The 24,076-nt window shown below is 42.9% G+C and overlaps 1 protein-coding gene across 25 annotated transcripts in view; it reads right to left on the bottom strand.

Moving 5' to 3' along the window:
* Positions 1–24,076, bottom strand: part of ANK2 (ankyrin 2) — a 181,915-nt gene that overhangs the window by 119,828 nt on the left and 38,011 nt on the right. For 9 of the 25 annotated variants that reach the window (XM_066184822.1, XM_066184827.1, XM_066184828.1 and 6 more), the window contains exon 1: positions 7,501–7,843. The exons of 9 other annotated variants lie outside the window; for them this stretch is intronic. In XM_066184822.1, the coding sequence (XP_066040919.1) occupies positions 7,501–7,635 (135 nt within the window). In that variant the 5' untranslated portion in view covers positions 7,636–7,843. Of the gene's footprint in view, positions 1–7,500; positions 7,862–24,076 lie in introns of those variants that run through there. 7 more of the 25 variants (XM_066184816.1, XM_066184821.1, XM_066184813.1 and 4 more) reach the window with 2 other exon arrangements.

Raw genomic sequence — 24,076 nt, 5'->3', positions numbered from 1 at the left:
TAAACCCATAAAAATTTCTCCAAATATTCAAGTTTGCTAGTCAAAATCAGCCTCATACATAAGAAGGAAAGACTAGGGGAATAGAAGATTTCAGTTTTCAAAGGATAGCTTTCATCATAACATCATCCAAACCGTTCAAATATTTGTTTTCAATTGTGTCTGTAGAAAAAACTATTCCTGCGGGTTGGATTTGAGTTTTTCCCCCTCCCAAGTAAGTTGAATGACCCCAGTCTGTCCAAAATCAGAAATATCTCTGTGAGAGAACACAGTCCAGCACGATGGGCCCCTGAACATTTCTCATCTACTAAACACAGTTTGTTAATGGAAAGCTTATAAAAAGTGAATTCAAAACTCAAGCCTAATATCCAAATAATATGCTCACCCCTTAGTTTAACCTATTTGTTTGTTTGTGTATTACAATGTGTATCTGAGCTGTAATAACCCTTTCAGAGTTACTTTTCAAACATGGACTTGGGGATATACTGCTCTGATTTTATGGAGAAAAATTTATTGAGCTATACTTTTGAAGATACTGTCCCCGATCAGACATGAGACAAACCTGCTTTACATAGATTAAAAAACACTCAAAGTGTTATTGGTTAAAAAACCTTTGAATTTAAAGTGAATCCTTGTTATCACTGCAGGTAAAGGCGGCATTAAGCCACAATTAGTCAATATGGCAGGGGCAGGTGACAGTGTTAATGCCATTTACAAACTCCAGAGCTGTGAGGCACTGTTTGTCCAACAGCTGTTTCTATAATTAGCAAAATGCTGATAGCTTGTGAACTCTTCTTCATTAAGAAGCTCCTAATTGACTGGCGGCTCATCATGTTAATATATTCAGGGAATGCCTGGAGTTGAGAATTCAGCTCATGGCAGGAGGAAAGTTGCGCCTTCCAAACTCAGATTTTCCTGGTTTCTTGATGTTATTCAGTACTTAAAGATGCAAAGGGGAAAAATGGCAGGTATGCAAACACGTAGCATTAATTTTTTTTTTATTCCCTACTTTCTAAAGTGTCAGTTTAAGCTCCTACCCTTGAGACAATCGCTAAATTCTGTGAATAACCAGTTGGCTTGGTTATTCTCTGATTTCAGGAACCATCTGTTCCAACCAGCCATCATTTAATTGGGTGCAACTCTAAAAGTGGCACAGGCCAGGCGTTACCATTACCCAACTCACTCGTCACAGACGGATTTTCGCCCATTAAGGAACCTTCTTCCATACCAGCATTCAGATGTAAAAGACGGGAATTCAAATACAATGCTTTTCCTCAGGGAATACTTTCTGTAAAACTTGCCAGCAAGTTTATCAGTGGCTCACATTTTATCTACTGCACACGGAAGTGGTGGTTTGTTTTTTTTTTTTATTGAGCTGAAAATGCAGCTGATCTCCAAAGGGATCACTCCAGAAGATGGAGCAGTGACTGCAAAGAGGCAAAGGCTTTTTCTTTTAATTAAACCCCCAGAGGAAAGTGTGAGCCTGTAGTTCTGATATACATGCCATAATGAGAGCTATATATTCCACTTGCAGTAAGAACAGGCTCAGTAATCAAACACTGATAAATGACTCAAATGAGATAATAACAGCTGTAATGGACACATATTTTCCCAGCCCTTAATGAAATAACATTCATCTTCTGAAAGAAAACAAATACTACAGTCCTTTGCTTTCAAAGCCACTTCCTTCGCCCAAAAAATTTATGTTTTCCCCTCATTCATTTACTGGGAGCGATGAAGGAAGACAGATTACACCACAGATCCGAAAGAAATTCCAGTATCTAAATTCCTAGATGAACAATGGGCCCAATTTTCTTATTTCAATATCAAAACAAGAGTTTTTATCGCTCAGCTTTTCCCATTCAACCGTGCACAGGCATTTCAGATCAGAGTCATCCTGCTGTGTACCCTTGGTTGTACGGAATTTGTTCACGAACAGTTGAACTGAAAAGCCCACAACTGTAAAAGAGCAGCTTTCACTAAGCAAACATCGTGTTCTCATAATCTAGAGCAAGTTCTTATCCAGGAAAAAGACACAACTGATGTTACAATAAATTAATATTTGTTAAGACAAGAGGAATCGCAGGATTTGTGAGATACGAAGAGGAAGTTAAGCTTTCGGGGGTAAGAGATCACTAGCAAGTTAAATACTCTCTGCCAAGATGGAACTAATAGCATCTAGTAATTAATTATTTTAAAATGCCAAAGGTCTGTCTCCTTAGGTTGATATCGACGATTATAAATCCGAAAAATAAAAATATTCTTTAAAGTATGTATTATGAGCCTGAATAATTTAAGGTGCTTTGAGTACTTAGGATAATTAATCATAGAACATCATGAAGGATATGGAAAAGCTGGCACCACCTTTTCTGGCACCAAGCTGGAGCTGCGGCTGGAGTTGCCCTCACCATGCTGCTGCAAACATTGTGGACCTGGCCTCACACTTTGCCACGAAGACTGTTAACATTTTCAGCAAAAAAAAAAATATTTTGTAATAACAAGACGGTGAAATAGGCACAAGAAGAGAGAAAGCTTTTGTGCTACACACTGCATATGACCCAGGATTCAAACAATCCTTGATTCCAAATCAAAACATTTTTAAACACAGAGAATTATTCCCTGACCCAGAAACCTGGGATAGCATTGACCAGATTCCTTTTAGTATACGCTGCGCTCCTCAGAATGAATATTCTCTCATTAGCTGCACTAAGGGATGTGTAGGAGCCCAAACCATGCAATGCCAGAGCAGGTGGGAAGGGCAATGTTTGCATTTATTATATATACTGCTAAAAGCTTTCCTGTGTCAGACAAAGAGGCTGCAACCCAAAGGAGATACAGCATGCAGCAAGATTCAAGATTCAGAGTGTCCTCAAGAAGTTAATTTCATCGGTATGACTGGAGATGGAGAGAACTACGGCACAAAAAGCAGCTCAGAAAATAAACTAGGTTAAGTGATTTATGATTAATGCACATTATAAATAAAAAATGTATTACAACTCCAACATATTTTCATTAACTTCCAGTGATTTCAATATTTGCATAAAACAGTTCTGTGGTAGTTCCATATCTTTTTATGAGACTGTTCTCAGAAAGCTGCACTTAAAAATTACCAAGTTTTTTTTTTTTTGCTGCTACATTATCCCAACAAACACATTTTGAGGAATGTGAGGAGGAGGAAACTGCCCAGGTAACAGCTTTACCTGAACACCAGTTCCTGCTCCACGATCGCTTCAAACAGACACAACTGAACAATCATGCTGATATCGGTACACATGCTGATATGTCCATCAGAAATGCTGATGGACGCTTTTAATTTTTACTAGTCGAAAAGCCAGGCTTCAGCTATTCCAGCTCTTGCTATTGATAGGAAAGTTCTCAATTATTCACAGGGAATTACTTTAATTTTAGGCTGGTTGATATATTTTGACACCTTTGACTCCTTTGCCAACTCTGTGAAATTCCAGAGCTTGCAGGATACCATCCAGCCACTCTTTTCTCTCTGCTGGAATGCACAAATGCCTGATTAGCCTGGCTTTGTTTTTAGCCAGGAGAAGAATAACAGGATATTTTGGCAAACCACTTTCAACCATGCTTAATTTTTACCACATCTTTAAGTCTAATTGATCTCAAACTAAACAGATGTAAGTTATTTGCTAAAGGGGGGGGGGGGGGGGTTAAACACACACTTAACCTTGCTCCTGAATTTAGGCCAATATTGGCAAATAGAGTAGCAGCAGAAAAGGAAGAGAACACTGATGTAAAACCACCCCTTCCTTAGCCAAGAAGCAAATGCCTTCTATAAACCTTTTATGATCCTTAGCTGCCTCAGACATCTGTAGGAGTCCTCCCACTCCGTTCATTAACTTGCCATACTGGCCTGGGCTGCTGATTGTCCTGTGTCAATGAAGGATTTGTGAGAACTGAGGCAAAACCGCATAGCTTTCCGTGGAAAAGAATGGAATAAAAACCTTTCCCCCAGCTGCATGTCCCTTCCAAAGGCAGTACTTGAAAGGACAGAAGTTATTTTAATCCATACTGATTTTACAGTATAAAGCAACGTCAGTTATCAGGGTTCTAATATGGGACAGCACATCGGTACCAGCTGAACTTCAGGCATGTGTAATCCCTGTCCTTCCTTCCCCCTGGGCTGTTCATCTTCTCCAAAACAAAGTTTTTGGTATAAATCCCAGCTTGGAAATGATGTGTGGGTGTCTGAATTACCATTGGCACAAGAATAAAAAACAGACTCTCAAACGTACCTGGGGAACGTGATCTTTGTATTTAAAAAAGAAAAAAGAGGAAAAAACCCCAAACCACCCTGAAAAACAACAAACCAAACCCCAAACTTTCAAGAATGAAAGATTTTATAGTTTGAATAATCCTAAAAACTAGGAATGCCTTCATTACTCTAAAAAGTAGAAGTGTATGATCCTGCTGTGTAACGGGAACGTTTCTTTTGCTGGAATTTGAGACGAAGAATCATTTAATCATTCCCTGAAACTGTAAGGATTTGGGATACGTTCAGAAGAGCCACAGGATTAGTCTTGGTTCTCCTAGCTGACACACACATTTACTGACGTCTCTTAAATACTGATATGGAACCAAGAGTTCCTCTAGGGGAACTGAATAATATTAAAGGAAGGAAAAATATTTAGGATCCTTTGGATACCATATATTGAGCTGCTGAGGTGTTGGTAACAACTGTAGAACTTGGCAGGCATCTAAACGGTTTCCATGGCAAGTTTCCATCACTACTGATGTTCCTAAATAGAGGTAATAATGCTAGAACACCTCTAGAAAGAATTAGGATGCCATTCCAAACATTATCTAGCAGGATAATAACGAGGCTTAAGAAAAAATCCAGGCTGTAAGGGAAGTTTATGACAGACTGTTGACAGATAATTCTATCACTCTCAATTTTTCATTCCCTGTGGCCAAAGTGACATTCCCGAATAAAAGAAACGTGCTAATACCATCCATGCTAGAGAGCCCAACTGCTTCACCCATTAACCGATCGCCCATTGATTCAAAGGTACTGGTTCCATAAAACAGAAAAAACGATTTCATGTTGCTTTGGGATGGGCTAAAATAGATGTAAACAAATGGTGTTCCCAGAGTTTCTAATTCAGCAAGACTCATCGCAGAGGTCTTACTTGTACAGAGAGGCAAAAGGAACACTCAGGTAGTGAAGGAAGAGTCTTGTAATCCTGGGCCTAGACCTTGAACAATTCAGCTCTGGCCAGCAGAAGCTGGAACCAGTTTCACCTAACTCCACCTGCAGAAAAGCAACAACGATGTAAAATCCACCCTGCCAAATCCACTGCCTTGAGCAGGGAGGAAAAGCTATGAATGCTGGGACAATCCTGTGCTGAAACTCAGAGAGCAGCCTGTCCTAGGCAGTCTGAAATACCTGGTCCTGAAGCAGCAGGCTGCATTTCATTCATAGCTGAGAGAAGATTAGATCAGCAAAGCAATTTTGCCATCTGAGTTGGCTGAATATCAGCTGAATTGTCCCGAACCTCGTATCTGCTACAAGGCTCCTGGAGTCATCGTATTCAGCTTGATGTGGCAACTCTTTTTAGTGAGCCAAGCCAGGGAGCATGGTGACAGTTACATAAAGGCAGAGGAAATCTATAACAGCTAACAGGGATACCGTACTCTTGTTTGGGGGAAAAAAATAGATATACAATTTCTCTCTGCAGAACAAAGCTTTACTGACATTTCTAACTTACAGACACCTCTTTGACTTTTGTATGGAATAACAAGGATGACGAGAGACTGCAAACCTTCTTAGAGAAATACGAGACTTTTCCTTTGTAATCTCCCAAGCATTGTAAACCTGAATCAAGACAGACATTCTAAAGAAACTTGGCCAGTCCCTACCAGGGTCACATAAAGCCAAGATCTTATGATTGAACACATCAAAGACATTATCAAAGTGCCTGATCTCTGCCTGCTAGGAAAAGCTGCGTGGGCTGAATGAAAAGTATCCAGAAAAATAAAAAGGAAAAGAAGCCTCAAAGATCACATGCTGCTCAACTCCTGCCTCCTCTGAGGGCTGACCTTATGCCGAAGGGCAACTCAGAGACTGGACGTGCCAAGAGAGCTGCTCCAGTTTGCTTATTTGTGTCACAGGGGCTTCCATACCTTTGCTAACAGCTTCAGAGAGATCCTCTAACGCCCAGTGAAACCATTCCCTGCAAAGGAAGCAGGCCCATCCTCCTCCACAGCCCAAGGAATCCCGCTGTCCCTCCCCCTGACTGTGTGCTTCCCATCACGGACACTGGAGATTACTTGTTAATTCAATCAAAAAGTGCTTGGTAGGAGGAAAAAAAAAAAAAAAAACCCTTCTGCATGCTCAAAGAAGAAAGTTACTTTCATGTTTTATCTTGAAGAAAGTTTTATTTCAGAGGGTTTGGAACTAGAGGGTCTTTATGGTTCCTTCCAACCCAAACCATTTTGTGACTCCATGAAGAATGGGTCCAGCTGTGTGGTTAGTGAAATAAAACACAAAACCGGTCAGAAAAATCCAGCCAAAAAAAAAAATGTGCTACTAGAAAGACAGGACAGCATCAAAAGTGTTTTCTAGGACAATGCAGAACCCCTTGTGAGCTGCTGCGGCGAGTGCCTTGGGTCTCCTCTTCCGCTAGGACCACTGGAACTCAGCTCACCTATTCTGCACTGCAGTAACTGAGGCATGTGCAAAGCATCAGGTCAAACTGAGACTAATTCTCGTACACATCCATTGTAGAGAACGTAAGAGTTGGATATACTGACAGAGGAAGTTAACTGATCTTTCTGTTCTGCCAGAAGTTTCGACAATATACTTCCACTGCCAATTTTGAATGAAATAACCACTTAATGAATTTCTCAAACAGAATGAAACACGAGGGGAAAAAAAGAAAGAAGAGACACTTAATTTGCCATAGAAGCTATACAAGTATTCACAGCTTAATGATTTTTTTTTTTCTGGTTTGCTGCACAAACGGTGACATTACTGCCATAAGCGTGACCCCCTCGCCTGTGCCTGGTCCCACTCACTGTAACCCTCATCAGCATTAGGATCTGTGTGGCTCTGTCTCGACTGCACACAGAAAACAATACCATATACTGGGCAGGCAGCAGCTCAAAAGTAAACTACCGAGTTCAAGTTTGGAGAATGATCAATACAGGATTATTCCTAGCAGCTGTGCAAACCAGGATAACTGGGTAACCTCCATTCATTGCAGGGCTCGTGTCGCCCACATGGTTCTCTCTTCACGTACTTCAACCTTCTGGTAGCTGGCAATGCTTTGAAGCCGCTGCACAGCTCAGTGACAGCTGCTTTTTAATCACAGTAAGGGCAGCAAAGCAAAGCTTCAGCGTGGACACGTTTAGCAGATCCCTCAGTGCAGCAAGCTATCCAGTAAGGTTCTGAGCTAAGAGACCCACTGCAAATGCAACATGCACAACCCTCAGCTCAATTTTTCCCTGTGATTCCTGTTTTCTTCAGCCAAAACTTACCAGGGCTTCAGGCTCTTTACTTTCTTCACTCTTGTATCCATAATAATCAGGAGTTTTATCCAAATCCTGTATGTTCCCTTGTGTCCTTAAGCCCTTTTCTGAATGACAAGCCTGGCAAATCGGTGCATTGCCCATATCAGTTCTTCTGCTCCCTCCGAGCAGGGGGACGGCCGTGGTGCCCAGCGCTGCCCAAGGACAGGTGACGGGCCGGGAGGAGGGTCCCGCCTGCGCTCCGCTCCCCGGCCACGGGTCCCAGACTCCCTTCCCCGAGCCGTCCCTTGTCCCGGAGAACCCGAAACCCCAGCAACTGCGGGCAGCGGCCGGTGACCATTTCCAATTCAGGCGCTGCCCGGCTATTTTTACACCTACCAGGCCAGCTATGCATGTCAATGGCGTGGGGTGGGCCGGGGGACGGCTCTCCAGCACGGAGCCGGAGCCGGCCGGCACAGCTCGCAAAGTTAAAGTCCCGCTGGGTGGAATGCCCTGCGCACACGGGTTATTGAGTTACCCAGTTGCGTGCCTTTCAATGTTTTGATTTTTTTTTTTTCCCCTGCCCTGCTCGGTCTCACTGTGCTTACATAAAGCACTGGATTTCAGAATGTTGCTAATGCCTTCTGAGTTTCTAACTCAAAAATATGATTCGTTCAAGTCTATTATTCGACGTCTACTTGATATTTACAGTCCAAGACAAAGTGGATGAGCACAGATTTCATGACCATTTAATTTCAGTGATTCACATGGTATTTCATGTTTATGTAGCCAATAACTGTGATGAGCCTGCTTTGGATTGATATGTCCCCCGGGTACGATTTCAGATGAGCTCAAACGTATCCAAAAAAGACAATATCTGATGCTAGATCACTTTTGCTCTTGTCTGTGTCATGTTTGGTCTTGTCTGGGAGTTTTATTGTCAATTTGGTTTAGCGTTGGTGTTAATATTTTAGCTAGAATAGTCATGATTAAAAACCGAGCCCAAAACAAAACCCAAAAAATAAAACAAAACAAACCCACCAAAACAAATAAAAAGACAAAAGACAAAGGAAAATAAGACCAATCCCACCAAAACTGAGAATAAGAACATTCACTCTTGGTTGGAGTTACTCATCATGATTGCACACATTAGGATAAAAACAATGTACCGGACTGCACGTTGGAATCTACCCATTATCCAGAAGAGACTTGGTGCAGAATTAAAAACCACCAACACCAAACCACAGCACCAAAACCCAAACAGAACAAAGAGGAAAAGGCAGTTGAGAATTAATTGGATGTTTTGAGGGTAACAGAGGCAGCAGGGACAAAGTGTCTGTAGCTACCACACTCCTGTAGAATACAGCACCACGCACATCCAACCCCAGCAGAGCGGGGCACGTATTTGAAAATTTAAGCCCCAAATCCCTCAGAAACTGAGAGATCCTCAGAGAATTGCAACAACCAGCCAACCCTTCCCCCTTTGTGGTTTCAATCCGTCGGCAGTACGGCAGCACACATCAGCAGACAGTTCTCCACGGCAGCCAATGGATTCCCACCCAGATCCCCTTCACAGCAGCACCAGTAATGACCCAAGGGATCGAGCTCCCCCAGCCCCCTTTAAGGGTTATTGATGGGCACGGGGTTCTCCTTTTTGTTAATTATGCTGAGGAGATTTTAAGGGGCTCTGTAACTCTTCCTTGTTGATGAATGCTCCAGGATGGATCACCTCCGGTGCTGTGATGGATGCATGCCGGAGAGACGCATGCACAGAACAGTTAAATTGCTGCTTTTGCCTTTTTGAGGTTTTTGCCAGCACTTGCCAATTGTCTCAGAGTGTCTGTGCAAGGCTCACTTGCCCATAATGAACTGGTAACAATTTCCTTCAGCTCTTCCAAAGCATCATACCCTGTGACAGTAGAAAGGCACACACACTCTGCCAGAACTTAGTTTTCAAAACAAAAGGATGCAAGAAGGAATCCCACCAAACGCTTGACTCGTCCAAAGTTCCAACATAAACTGCTACTACAAATTCCTGGATAGAGCGAGCTATTCAATATGCAAACAACTTACTGGGAAACACAAGGCACCACTCAGGGGGGAAAGGGGGGTAAAACTCGAGTAACGGGCATTCCCGGGGAAATGCTGCCTGTGGAAAGCAACAATCTGTGTAGCCGTCAGAGGGAGAGCAATGGAGAAGCCTTCTGCCAGAGCCTTTCAACAAAATGCCACTGTTGTTTGTCCAAGTGTCCCAAGACTTTAGGGCAAAATTCTCCGAAAGCAAACACGTGCATGTCCTGCCAGACTCGGGGCAAGTATGTGTTGGGGGGTTCAAAGCCTTTGTGGGGGAACATGCTGCTGTATCTCTGCATTCCCATGCTCTTTGCTCTCTTAGGGCTGCAAATCCACCCCAGCCAGCAGCAGTGAAGAAACCAAGTCCAGAGGCACAGTTTGCAGGCACAGAGCTCATGCCAAAGCACCTCAGTGCTCTTCAGCAGCCCGACAGACTTTTTCACAACGCTAACTCCTAACCTCAATTACTTCCTTACCCAGGAAACGTTCAGAAACTAAATTTAAAGCGCCCGTAAGAAGGAGAGCAGAGTATCCCACGTATTAAAGAACTGATACTAAGTGCCTTAGGGTGCCCTCTTTTCACCCAAATGGGGAAAACATTCTGGTTTCTTCCCTGAGGAGTGTTTCTAAGCCTGCAGCGCATACGATTGTCACCCTTAGGGCTACACAAACCAATAAAGCCCTCAGCAAACTTTAGGAACTGCAACTTTCCCAAGGATTCTGGTAGTAAATGTTGCAATGGCAAGATACTCCCAGTTTGTTACTAGTGGCCATCAAAGAAAGCAGCGTGGTACAAACCCACTGACTTGCAAAATCCCAATGAAGACCTCGAAGACTAACAAGCGAGAAGCAGTGAAACCCCAGCTGTAAGCTCAGCTCCAGAGGGACACTTCATTTGATGGGATACCATCCCACAGTCCAAGAATGGCAAGGCTTGAGTGCCGTAAGACGAAACAGGACTAAGGACAGCCATGCACACCCAGGTAGGAGCAACAGGAGCAAAACTGCTCTGCTGCCAGGAAAAACATTTCTTTATCCTTTTTTTGTCACTCCTATTAAAGCTTGGTTTGTCAGTAGATGTACTGGCATTACCAAATGACAATTCAGGGGGTACTGCAATAGCATGTAGTGCTGCAGGGCAGGGGGGGGAGGAGGAAGGAAAAGAAAAAAAGAAAAAAAAAAAAAAGGGAAAAACAAAGAGAGAAAGAGTTCCAAGTATGGAGACAAATAACAATTGTTAGCAACATAAATCCTCCCTTTTATTATTGTTAAATCTCTCCCCAAAGAGGCATTTCCCACGACACTTTTATGGTTAAAGAGAGTAATTAAAAAAAAAACAACAAAACAAACAGAGAGAGAAAACAGACTGCAGAGGGACCTATCTACTTCTAGGAGATCCCCCAAACTTTGAAATTATTCCTAAATGCAAAGTCTTTCACTCCTGGGGATTTTTTTATGGGAAGGTCAAGTACAACTCAGCTCACTTGCTTCAAGCACTTATTTTGGGTGAGCTCTTGAGCTCACGTAGACTATAAACTCTGATGAGTCATGACTTTATGTCATTTATGTCCCCCTTTATGCTTTACAATAATGACATTGATGAGATCACTATTTCCCAAAAATTGAGCCTTTTCTTCCTCTGGTCACAGAGATCACAATAAGCATTTCCAAAAGCCTAAGCAGCCTTTACAAAGGGCCCATTGTCTGCTCCGGACAAACTAGCAAAGAAATCCTCTTCAGCTTAAATATTTTGAGTCCAATCAATCGCAAAAACCTATTCTGAGCCATTTCAAAGAGGACTTGCTCTGCTTTTGATGGTGAATCGTTTGACACATTAAGCCTAACGATCCTCTCTGGACAGCTCTTTATCCAAGTAGCACCGTATATATTTTAGCCACTATGAAGAAAGGAAAGAGACAACCTGAGGTTTAATCACTGCAGCTCCAGATCCTGTTGGCCCTGGTTCCTACAGATCCTGAAAAAATTATTTTGTAGATAGGAAAGTATGAAATATATAGGAAAAGGCACCTGAGCCTCCAGTATTCCACAGATAAAAAAGATCCTTACTTTGCACATGCGGGAGCTTTTGGATGACAGGTGTGGCACAAGGAGGTAAAAACAACCCCAGATTTCACCGAGGCGACCTCACAGGAACAGCAGTTATGTATCACCTATTTTTCTCTTTAAAAATTGCAGTCGATATTCCTTTCCTCTCTCAGCCTCGGTTCCACCTCACGGGCAATGAAAAGCACATGCTAATGTGAAGCACGGAGTAACACAAGGGATTGTTGATTAATGACAAAACGAAAAATCGATGCAAGGAGATGTATTCCATAAAATCCTGAGGGTAAAGGGTTAAGATGCAGTTCTGGCCCACCCATGCCAACACTGTCATAAAGTAAATTATTACTTCTCATGCCCAAAATAGCATCTTTTTTTTCATTTCAACAGAACTAAGGCGTTTTTTGAGAACTCCATGGTTTTTATATCCTCCTGTGGCACGGAGCTCTAATTGGTGCCTATTTGTATCAGTCTAAATCTAAACCAAATCTCTGGCTCTTTATAAGCTCTGATTTTTCTTCCTTAACACAGACCAGATACTAATTCTGCCTTAAACCATCTTGATGAACATTGTGAAGCTATCACATTGCGAATTGGGAATATCAAGTAAGGCCTCAATTCTCTTCTGCAAGAAAATCATCCAATTTTCCCTTCTGAACACATCAGCAGGATCTCACTGCTGGTTCCGAAGACCTCAAGTCTCCTAAAAGCTCTTGTTGCTGAAGTGCAGAGGCTTCTGAGGTTCTCACTTCTGTTGGATTTCTTACAAATTTGCCACAATTTTCAAAACCAAATATTGCCTATTTTGATATAAAATCAGTTTGTGGAGGGACTACATATTTCACATGTAACATATAAAAGACAATTTGCCTCATACACATAGGAACACAACGTATAAAGTTTGCCACATGTTACATCTTTTGCTTTACTGTAGTTTAACATAATCGATCAGTTCAATGAGGAATGAAGTAACAACGTTAAATAGGTGATTTTGCTTTTGCTAAAGAACACGCTCTCAGGAATCCTCAAAGAATGACGTACTTTTGGTCAGCATTGCGCCCCTGATTTCAGCTTTTCCTCTCCCATTGTACTCACGGCTGCCGTAATGGTGCAGCATTGATGGGAAATGATACAAAGCGGCTCATCACAGATTCTTAAGTGAAAACCCGGAGTTCACTTACTCAGTTTCTATTTTATTTCGCACCTTGTGCCTGTCTTATCTTAGGGTCCATTAAACACATCTGTTGGAAACAAGAGTTACTATTAATCTGCTTTAGAAAATCCTTATATCCTGAATATTAAGCTATTCATTTTAATGATTTGCTCTTGATAGTTAAACCAGAAACATAAAGAGAATATTAGTGCCACTGAAAAGAAACCGAACCTAACACCCCACAATTGCCCACACCAACACGAGTTAGTGCACACTGATCTCGGTACAGGTGCACGCACACTGAATATATCTGTATCGATGCTTAAAACAACCTGGCCATGCCAAGTGCACCCCCTTGTTCAGTTGAATTACAGCCATAAAACCGCAATTTTTCTACTCTTCAATATTACAGCCATGCTTTATGTGCTCAGCTGATCGCACCGACAGCTACTTGGAAAAACAAAACAGAATCCAGCGTTACTGACTCCGAGTCTCTGCCTTTAACAAGGCTCTGGTTAAATGTGCAGATGAACACACATCCACTTTGGAGCGAGCTCCAACGGGTTTATCTTCCCAGTTTTTAAAGAAAGAGTGAGTCACGAAAGGAAAAATTATGCGCTCCATTCATCACATGTCAACAAACAGTACTTGAAAGCTCGAGTTTGTATCACTCCTGTTTAATATTTTGCCTTTCCCCGCACTGACGGAGTTGCAGTAGACAATAAAGAAAAGATGACAATCTTCCAAAAGCAATTCCCTGTGATCAAAAGGGTTCTAACAGAGTACAGTCAAGGATTTTTGTTTCTGTAAGCAAGCAATTTGTGCCTTATAGTTACATAAATCATCCAAATGAGGGCCAGAATAGCGTGAAAAACAAATAAGTCTGCTGAGTAAGTGACTAAACTTCATTATCGCAGCCATACACGCAGTTCTAAATAGCCAATTTGAGATCCTGTGATTGAAAACACACCTCCACATCATTCATCAGCTACTTAAGGCCTGCCCTCCCCCGGAAAAAAACCAGATCACCTCCATAAAGCTAATAGAAACACCAAAGGTCATCGGGAAGAGCACACCATCTATAACCAAGTCTGCATCAAATTCTGCTGTGATTCTGAGTAATGTATGGATTGGAAATTGGGAGATTATGACCAACTGACAAAGCAAGTCCTGAGGCACTGTGAACTCTCGGGATTGTTAAAACCAGCAGCGCCTATAAATTAAAGAGAGCCAAGGAAGGCACAATGACAGAGCTGAGCAGTTTATTTCCAGAGAAATCCTAAGAATGTTGTAAAACTTTCTTCAGCTGCCATTCCTAACTCACAATTATTGTGAGACGCACGTTAGTGGGCTGTTAAACATGAGGCAAAATAGCAAAGGTTTAAGAACTCCACGTTCTTACGTGAAATAAACGCGCAAGAAAGAGATAATCAAATAAACGTTAGTTTTGTAGATAAGACATTAGAAAATTCAGGACAACACTTTTCAAAAAAAAAAAAAAAAAAACAAAAAAAAAAAAAAAAAACCCTACAAACTTCTGAGCTCAAAGAGGAGGAGCTTCACAGGTTCTCTGCAGTTCTCAGCAGCACCCAGCAGATGGGACTTTCACAAAACTGCGCTCAGGGAGCAACACAAGCCCAAATTTAAACTGTACTGCAAACAGGACTCAGCCCCTTCTCTGTCTGGTATCTCGGAAGAAACGGATAACTAATGAACAGTATGCATCTGGCTTGCCTGGAAGCCATAAGCTATGGAAAGGAACGTGTAGCAAGAACAGATCACACAAAGCACTGGTTTCTTGCAAAACCCAATAATGCAATTTTAAGAAAAGCATAATCAACATAAGAACCAAAATCAGGTGCTAGTAAGGTCCATTAAAGGACCACAGTTAAAACAGACAAACCAGCAAAAATCCCAAACATACATAAACCCACAGATTCACTGCCAGGAAGAAACAGAAAAGTTTACTAAATAATCTTGCACAAAGCCTGCTGTTTCCTTTCAAAAAAAGTTTTTACGGCAAGAAAAGGGCTACAGCATTTATTTGAAATTTTATGCTACATTATAACCGCAACATTTGATCATCACCAAAAGCGTTATGCTAATGGATTCTCTTATATACCCTACAGCATCCCAAGACCTGAGAGAACCCTTGGCCACGACTACTCCCCCACCCACAAAGTCCCAAGGCTCCAGCAGGGACAGAGCCCAAGCAGGAGGGAGAGCTCAAACAAGCGACAGAGAATTCCATCTCTCACGACATCCGGCCCTCATCCAGCTGGGAGTACCTTTTCCCACCTGCATTACTGCTTGCCAGCCCTGCTCTGACACTGTTACAGCTCGTTTGTTTGGCCTTCATGGCCTAACACCAAAATTTGGCCCCAAGGCAAGTGGCAAGATGGAAAATAGATCACAACCTCCACAAACCACACCTTCTCTCAATACTGGATTCTCATCTTTCCTCTCTGACAGCATCTTCCCAACACCAACTGGGACAGAAATATAAAAAAAGGTCAACTCCGTGGAATGGAAAATTCATATGTTTCCTATTAGGCAATAGGCAGGGTCAGAAATAGATTTCAATTTATCTGGACCTGCCTTCTGTTAGCCTTCCTTTCTGAGAGTAGCACTTCCTCCTACAACCAGCCTGAGCTGGGAAGTCCCATGGACCTCTTCATTTAAGTGCTCATTAACAGAAAAAAAAATTGCTAAACTGCTCCCTAGTCTGTACTACAGGAAATAAATCACTTTAAAAAACAGGGAAGAGGAACCAAGCTTCCCATCTCATTGGAAGCAACTCCCTATTTTGCGGAATGCAGCACTAAACTTATTCTTTCCTGCAAGACTTGTAGCTTCAGAACTCAATCCAGATGATCTCTCAGAGCAACAGCAAAGCATGTTCTGCATTTGAGACACAAACGTGTATAAAGCGGTCATAGGATAATGCAAATGAAGTGAAAGAGTCCATGTAAATATTTCAGCCTGAGGTCATGAAGATTGCCCCCGACAAAGCCCCACATCTCAGGACTTCATCAGTTTGACTACAATTCCCATCTGAATTTGCAATTTACACTCAGAGTAGTAAAAATAATAGGAAAGGCAAAAAAAAAAAAAAAAGGGGGGGGGGGGAATATGCAAGCTAAACAAGAGCCAAACCCCCAAGATAAGTACAAGCACATCTATTAAGCAATGATACTCTAAAATAAATGAGTTTTGTTGAAGAGGCTACCATTTCCCAGGCCAAATGAATATTAAGGGGAAGACCTCAGGTCCTGTGTGAGAGTTCCAAAAGTCCTGCTGCATTCACAGTGACAAATGAAATTCTTTATGACTGCAGAGATGACTCATTTATGGGGAGATATCAACACCACAGGGGAAGCAGCTGTCTGATTAAACGGATATTTGTCTATTCTTATCCACTCTCCACGAGCCTGCTCTAGCACCCACTGAAGTGAGCCTGATCTTTGCCTTTGGATCTCAGTAGGATCACTTTATCCTGGGCCAGAAGGTCGTCTCTCACTCACTGCTCCAACTCCCTCCAGCACTAAAGGACCGTCAAGGACAAAAATCGAAGAAAATAGACCCCGTGGCAGTTCTGTCAGCCAAGATTCCCTACAACCCACAGCCTCAGTGATCAGCCACAGAGTTACGGAACCATTTAGGATGGACAAGATCCAAGTGTTCCCCCAGCACTGCCAAGCCACCATTAATCCATGTTCTCCAGTGCCACATCCACACATCTTTCAAATCCCTCGAGGGATGGTGACTCCACCAGTGCCCGGGGCAGTCTGCTCCAATGTCTGACAACTCCTACATGGCAAAACTTTGACTCTTTCTTGCCTAATCAGCAACCACCATCTGACGCTGCGCTGTCTTTGCACAGCAGGAAAACATCTACTTTTAATTTAACACTTTCACAAATATCCAAGATAAAGACGCCGATGCCCTGAAGCTGCACTTGGAAAGGGAGGAATTTTGTTCATTCTCTGACCCCGTTTTTATTGACAACAGGGGTCTCCCACCTGCACAGACTCTGAGGGGAATAAAGTTCCACCAAGCTTCTGTATTAATAATCTCAAAGCGTTACTCTTAGTTCCGTATGTTAAGAAGCAATGGGAGATTACAGGATAAAACAGGCAGCAAAACTTATTGCAGACAGTCCTTCCTGAGCTGAAAGGATCATTGATTGGAAGAATCTCAACTGCTGCAAATCACTGTCAAGAGTAAAACCAGACAAGAGTATTTAGAACTTATGTTCAGATGGGCTAGAAGTGCACTAGATGCTGTGCAAGGAAGCATCTCGTTCTGCAAAAGGCATGTGGGCATCTCTAGGAGTTCCAGGTGTTGGGCAAAACCACGCCCACTTTACCCCTCTGCCTCTGCAGATTTCTCTCAAATTCCATTTGTGATTTTCCAGCGCTTTCTGCTTCTCTACTTATTTTAATCATTATTTTTAGATGGGTATTAATAGTGTCAGAACAGCAAGGTTCTTGTGCCAACAACAGGGTGATTTGAACAGGAGGGGTCACAGAACATAGGAATTACGCAAAGAACATTCCGGAGCTCAATGCACATTTGCGTGACATTATTTTCCACCATAAATAATCTGTCCTTCAATCGCAGACCTATATTACCAAAAGTGCACACATGTTTAAAAATTACATTGGAAAACAGAAATCACTAAGATGGTTACGTAACAGGAGGTGAATTATCTCCTGATTGAAATCATCTGGGAAAAAAAATCTAAATCTCTTGAAATCATTGGCAAAGCGTTCAGGGTTAAGTTTTTAAATTAAGAGGTAAGATTAGAATATAGAGTGTTAGAAAACCAAGTGCTCATTTATAACCTTTAATTACAGTTCCCTATCTCTAAATTATCCTTGTCCATCTCCAACACCTCTTCCAGAAGAAGGCTGCTTCCTCTCAAGCCCTCTGCTTTTGTATCATTAAGTTTATATATCGAAGCTGGTTTAAAAAGGATAAAATGCTCCTTCCTGCATTTCACGCTTCTGGGCCAACGATCGTTACTACAGCTACGCAGAGACTACAACATAATGATGGTCTATTGCCCAAAATAACGGAACGTGTGCTGCTAAATCCAGCCAGATGATGTACAAAACGGCGAAACTGCAATAAAGAGAAAACTGGTGTTAATTAACCTTTACAACCACCTGCATGTTCATCAGCCGGAGCAGGACTTGGGCTCCTCCTAAGCTGCCCTCAGACAATTTCCTTCGCTCCTCTGTTTGAAGGGATTTCCGAGCGCCGCTCAGAGCAAACGCACTCAGGTTGGTGTCAGAGCTCTGTCCCACAGCTGCAGGCACAAATCCCCCGTGGAGCCGGCAGGGACACAGGAGCCCCGCGCTGGCATTGCCATCAGCGGTGCCGCCCCGCAGGCACGGGGAGCATCGCCAAATCCTAAACCAAACAGGTTAAGTGCTAGGCTTCCTTAGAAATCCGGGGAAGACAGCCAAGCACGTACTTCCTTAAGCTCGGGAGAACTCGTGCTGCAATGCAGAGCTGGCTCTGGGCACAGCTATTAATTATTTCTGATTTCACTTCTTTGGGAAAGCTTTTCCAGGGCCTCATCATTCACCGGGCTAATACCCTGCACCACTCGAGGGTGCACACAGCTCTGGTAAAGTACCTGGTGCTAATATCCGCATCCCAGGAAAGGAGAGGTTAGTAAATAAATTATTACCAAAGGAGCGGCTGAGAGGTTTGTCTACCCTTCAGACAACGCTGCAGGCTTTGTGCTGTCCTCGCCAAGAAAATGAAAGAGGGGAAAAAAAATGCAACTTGGGGGATTTTTCCTGATCCTAAAAATAGCCCTGATGCAGTCAGTGGCCAGTGGCTGCAGCTGCCATTTGCCAAGCACAGGCAGGCTGCACAGCACAGACGCCGTGGCTGCGGGGGCACTGGGGGCTGGCTGGATTCTCCCAAGAAAACACAGCAACAGCGTGGAGAATATAGCACAGATCTCGTCTAGTTGCTATGGAGTCTCCGTGCGTTTCCTCAGGAAAATTTTGCTGCGATACAGCAGTTGCACTGACCAGTCAAAATAATTTTTTTTTTTTTTTAATCTGTAGCATTTTCTGTCTCCACCAAAGGTCAAATTTTGCAAAACGAATCCGTGCTTATGAAAGCTACCCCACTCTGCACACAGTAGCTTGCCATGGCAATTTAAGGCTCACATCAGCATTTTAGATTTCGCTCAATTCATCCTGCTAAGTCATATCACTGTACCAAAATACTTTCAAAAGGTGTCTATTCACAAGCTTTTCTCTGAATAAGAAGAAGAGAAATGGGTATCATTTGGAAAATGACCGGTTTTTCTTTTGCTGTTACATAAAGTTTTGAGGTCTAGATGTATGTAATGCAGGAGTGTTATTTTAATAGCAAGGGGCAGCAACTTCACACTGAATGAGGGCGGGGCCTGATAGAATATCTGGGGGAAATTCTTCCCTGTGAGGGTGGGGAGGCCCTGGCACAGGGTGCTCAGAGAAGCTGTGGATACTCCATCCCTGGAAGCGTCCAAGGCCAGGCTGGATGGGACCCTGAGCACCCTGGGATAGTGGAAGGTGTCCCTGCTCATGGCAGGGGGTGGAATGGGACGGGCTTTAAGGACCCTTCCAACCCAAACCATTCTGTGATTCCATGACTCCCAATAGTAACTAAACAGAGCCAATATTAAATCCACGGACATGCTGCGGAGAGGCTAAAACTGAGATAACTTGCACTGTTACCCGACTTACCCAACTAAGTGGAACTGAGTCTCTCTGGCCTAGAAATGTGCATGGCAGCAACAAATCAGGCAGCTCTGATGTCCAGCACCACGTTCATCAGCAAAAACCAGAAAAGATTTGCTGACCTTAACTATTCTTCATCGGCACACGGAGGCCTTTTGGGAAATCTTAGTTACTGCCTCCTCTCGCTCCGGCGCTGAGACTATAATCAACAAAATGCACGTGATTTCTTTCCTCCCTGCTGCACCGGTGCCTTTAAAAAGAAATGAAGCAGGGGAACAAGAAGGCTCGAGTGGGTCCAGGCAGTCCCCAGTAAATCACGGCCTGAGCACTAAGGCACAAAGTGCCTCTTGTCTCCCCAAGTCTCCTGTTGCACTGTCAGCCTCACTGGTTTTCAGCAGTGACACGTCTCTGTTAGACATCCTGGCATAGCACAGGCCAGGAGGAGTAAATAATTAAAACTAAGCTTAAATTATTCAACCTAAAACAGCTTAGAAATGCTTGTAATTATGGTTCTCTGGGCTGAAATCATTTTCTACCAGCCTGGGGAAATAAGAGCTACACTCATTTTGGGTGAACACCGCCTGTCAATGCTGCCTTATTTTACATACAGGAATAAAGAGAAGGCAGATCTAAATTATCAGGCCAAAAGAAATCCACACCCCTCCTCAGGTCACGTGCAGGAACAGCATCACATTAATATTTGCTAAATACGAAACACTGCGAGATTTTCCTGACCCAGACAATCAGTCTCACTGGGCTGTTCCAGAGCACAGGCAAGCAGGGTAACTTTTGAAATCTTGTGTTACTCCCCTCCCCTTCCTCCTTCTGCTCATTCTTATCCTATCTTCTTCAGGAAAGGATTCTGCTGAAGGACAAAAAGTTGACCTTAAACGGAAATGTGTACTCTGAAACCTACTTTGGCTCACTTCCCTAAAATGTCTCTTTTCCAAAGCCCTAAGGAGCTAATGAACCTGTTAGATTTTGGGAAGGTCAACATGCCAAATCCTTCATTAGCATCAACAAATAGAAGGTAATTACAGGCATTTTTTTAATTGCAGCCTTTGTTTTCAGTCACTTGTAAAAGGGCAGCTAGCAATCAATCCGCATTGATCCGTATGTGGAAGGTCTTAGCATAGGAATGGGTGTTAACCTGGCTTTGAAGCAAACTCTGAAAAACTATAAGCAACACGGTAAATTTATTTACAATATATGGAACTTCCATGAATAATTACCAAGAGAACACCCTTGAACAGCATCGACTCCGTGAAGCCCCTGAAATTGACTTAATTACATTTGTCAGATTTCAGTAATTCATATTCTATGCTCCAATTCTATATATATACATGTCACAGTGGGGAATATTTAATCCTACCTGGACAACCTCATGGACTGAACAGGAAAAAAAAATCGATTTTAGCAGTCTAGGGCTAAAAGGACAGCTTGCTAACAGGCACATTCATCAGGATGTAGCTAGGTATGAAAGAGCTCATCAGACATTCAAACAAAACTACCGGCACCACGAGTGCACAAAAGGAGCTGCTTGAGAATGATGCAGAGAACAGGAATTGTTTTTTACAAAACCTGAAGTAGCACCTCCGTTCTCAAAAAGTCACCCAGAAGACGTTTTGTGTGCTGAGTCGAGTCAATAAAGTATGACAATCCATCTGACTGCCAGCTGTACCGTGTTGCACCATCTCGGGGAATGGCAGCACTCGTGGTACCCTGCTCAGGGCCATCCCTCCCTGTTCCCACCCTCTGGATGCACTATAGATTGGCAAATACACCCACCAGGGCATGGCTCCAGCTTTCACCATTAAACTGTCAGCTCGGAGCTCATATGCCGCTCTCGCTTCACGTGCCAAACTTTCCCCAGGAGTTCGGTGGAAAAGCCTGAGGGACTAAATTACAGGAGCCAGATTTCAAAAAGCTTGACACTTCACAGTTTAACATCTGACATCCTCATTAAACATTTTTTTAATTGCTTAACACAAAGCCGCCCAAACATCACATAATAATTCCTCCAGTGGTGCGGGAGAAGTCATGAATTTAAAGGACACAAAATATTTTTCAAGGAGGTAAACAAAACCATCCCCAAAGCCAGAAAAGTTTATCAGGGGTGATTTCCTACAACGTGAAAATGCTCTCTCAACTTTCTAAAATCATTCCTGCTAAGTTAAATTTGCAGAGACAGGATAGGTGGACAGTCACCGTAGGCAGGTGCTGACATTTCTCCTCACTCTAGGTTGCTCTTTTAAAAGCTGGGCAGAAGTTCTTCTCACCGATTATGAAAAAGTGAGAGATGGAAACGTGGAGAGATGGAATTTTGGACACTTTCATAACTTCATGGAAGCAATCACATAATGAGTTAATGCAGCCATAAAATCCAAAGCGTCTGCCACGACATTGGATTGCACCCAGCAAGCTCTACAATGCAAAGGGGTTTAGCATTCCAGGAATGTATTTTCCTCCTCCTGTGTCCAGTGTCTCACAAAACAGAGCCGACAGACCCTGTTAATCTTTTCTCCAGTATTCCAGATATGGATTAATTCAACTTAAACTCGTGAAGAGACACAGTCACCCACACCACCAAAACCACACTGAGATAAATGATCTGTGTTCTGAAATACTGTCTACATATGATTTATTAAGACTGAATAAATCTTGTGTTGCAAAAATAACCACGGAAATTAACCGGAATGCCACATATAAATCGAGGAATGATTAAACAACAATATAAAGGTGAGCAAATTTAAACTTGAACATTTCTTCTTTCCCATCAGAAGGGAGGGAATTGGAGACCATCAATCTTGCTTCATTTCAGAACACTGGATTTGTGCCCATGCACATCACACCCCTCAAACGGGACATGGAGAAAACGAAGCAGCAAGTCCTAATCTATTGAGAAGTGCAACGTCATCTAAAGAAGCTCCATTTCACAAGGAAGCAAACTAGTGAGGTATTATTTTCATGTCCATAAATAGCTCCATAAGGGAAATAAAAGCTTGAGATACAGAAGGAAAATGCTCAAAGGGCATCAGGAATAGTCACCTCCTACGCAAACACTCCATTACAAAACACCAAAAAGGTTTTTTTTCATGGCTGGAGAGGCATTTGAAACATCTAGAAATTCTAATGAATCACAGAGACGTTTGCCAAGGCAACAAACACGACACTGAGCAGAGAAGACATATCCAGTGCTCAGGAAAGAACAGCAGGTTAAAGCTGCAATGAACCTTGAAAGCTTCAGTATACAGAGGTCAAGCAGTGAGAGACTCCTTCCCTTCCTCACCCTGATACAAACTCCACAGGGATCCGGCAGCAGGTTCACACCAGGTGAGATGGCGGTTGGCATCCATGAACCAACACAGGAGTGACCAAGAACAAAGGGCTGGATCTCTGCGTGACTTCCTCCTCCTTGGGAGGCCTTTTTCCAGCACACCAAGCACACCTTAATCCTCCTTCCTCACCAAACTCCGGCCCTTTCCAAAAGGATGAACTCTGGGGCTTGCCAGCCTCAGTGCAGAGCCAATGTACCCAATGACAAACACCCACCCAAAGAAGTGCTTGAAATTCAAATGGGCCCAGATCCAAGACAAAACTGACAACGTTTTCTATAATGTGAGAAGTCTTTCATCTTCTTCTTTTGTGAAAAAGAAGATGGTAATGTGAAACAAGGTCTGCTGTTGAGGTAAAACAAAGCAAACTCATTCCCTGTCTCCTGCAGCTCCATAATGGAAGCCACGTACTGCATGTTGACTCTTCCCCACACATGCTGGAATTCTGCTGACAGCAGGATCCCTCCATCCTTGTCTTCCCACAGACACTGTCCAGCAGGAGCTCTGTGTGAGCTACAGCAGCGCTTAGGGTTGCAAGGGAAGGACAAAATTTACCTGATGCTATTGGTTCTCAATCTCTTCTAGCAAACAGTGATGAATATTCCAGATGCTGTGGAACATTTTATGCTAAGAATGCTGAACTCATGAATCTGGCCTTCAAAAAGGTATAAAAGTGTTTAAAACCTCTTAAAAATACTAAATTAAGACCCAACTATATCTTGTAGAGACCAGATGCCAAACTCTGTCCTCACGACTGATGGCAAAATGGCAACAGCCATCAGTTTACCACATCCGTAACATTCGAAAAACCAATTTCATTTGGCAGCAGAACCCATTTTTAGAACACGCTTTTTCCTTGGGATTTCACGCGGGTTTTCGGAAACCTTTTCAGCACTTGTCACACGCAGCGATGGGAAGCTGTGTCTGCTTTGAGAAGTGCTTTAGACAAGGAGAAGCAAGCGTGTGTTACACAGAGCCAGGGGCCAGGCAGCTGGATTGCCTGGCTGTAATTCCAGCTTCGCTGCTGACTCAGTGAGTGACAAAGGGTGAGCCACAGGCAGCTCTCTCCGAAGACACCCACGGCAAGTGGAGCTGGGCTTTATGTAGCCTGAATTTGGGTAAAATGGAATTAGTCGTGCCTGAATTGCAATAAAATCTATACGTTTGAAGGTGCTCACCTCCAGTGTTAGTACCTGGTTTTTAATGCTCTTGATATATCATTTGGCTGTCCGCAC

This window comes from Chamaea fasciata, unplaced genomic scaffold (genome assembly GCF_029207755.1).
Source record: "Chamaea fasciata isolate MVZ Bird 193981 ecotype frontalis unplaced genomic scaffold, bChaFas1.0.hap1 SCAF_6, whole genome shotgun sequence".
NCBI lineage: Eukaryota > Metazoa > Chordata > Aves > Passeriformes > Sylviidae > Chamaea > Chamaea fasciata.
Note: the sequence above shows the minus strand (reverse complement) of the source record. Positions and strands in the feature narration are given on the sequence as shown.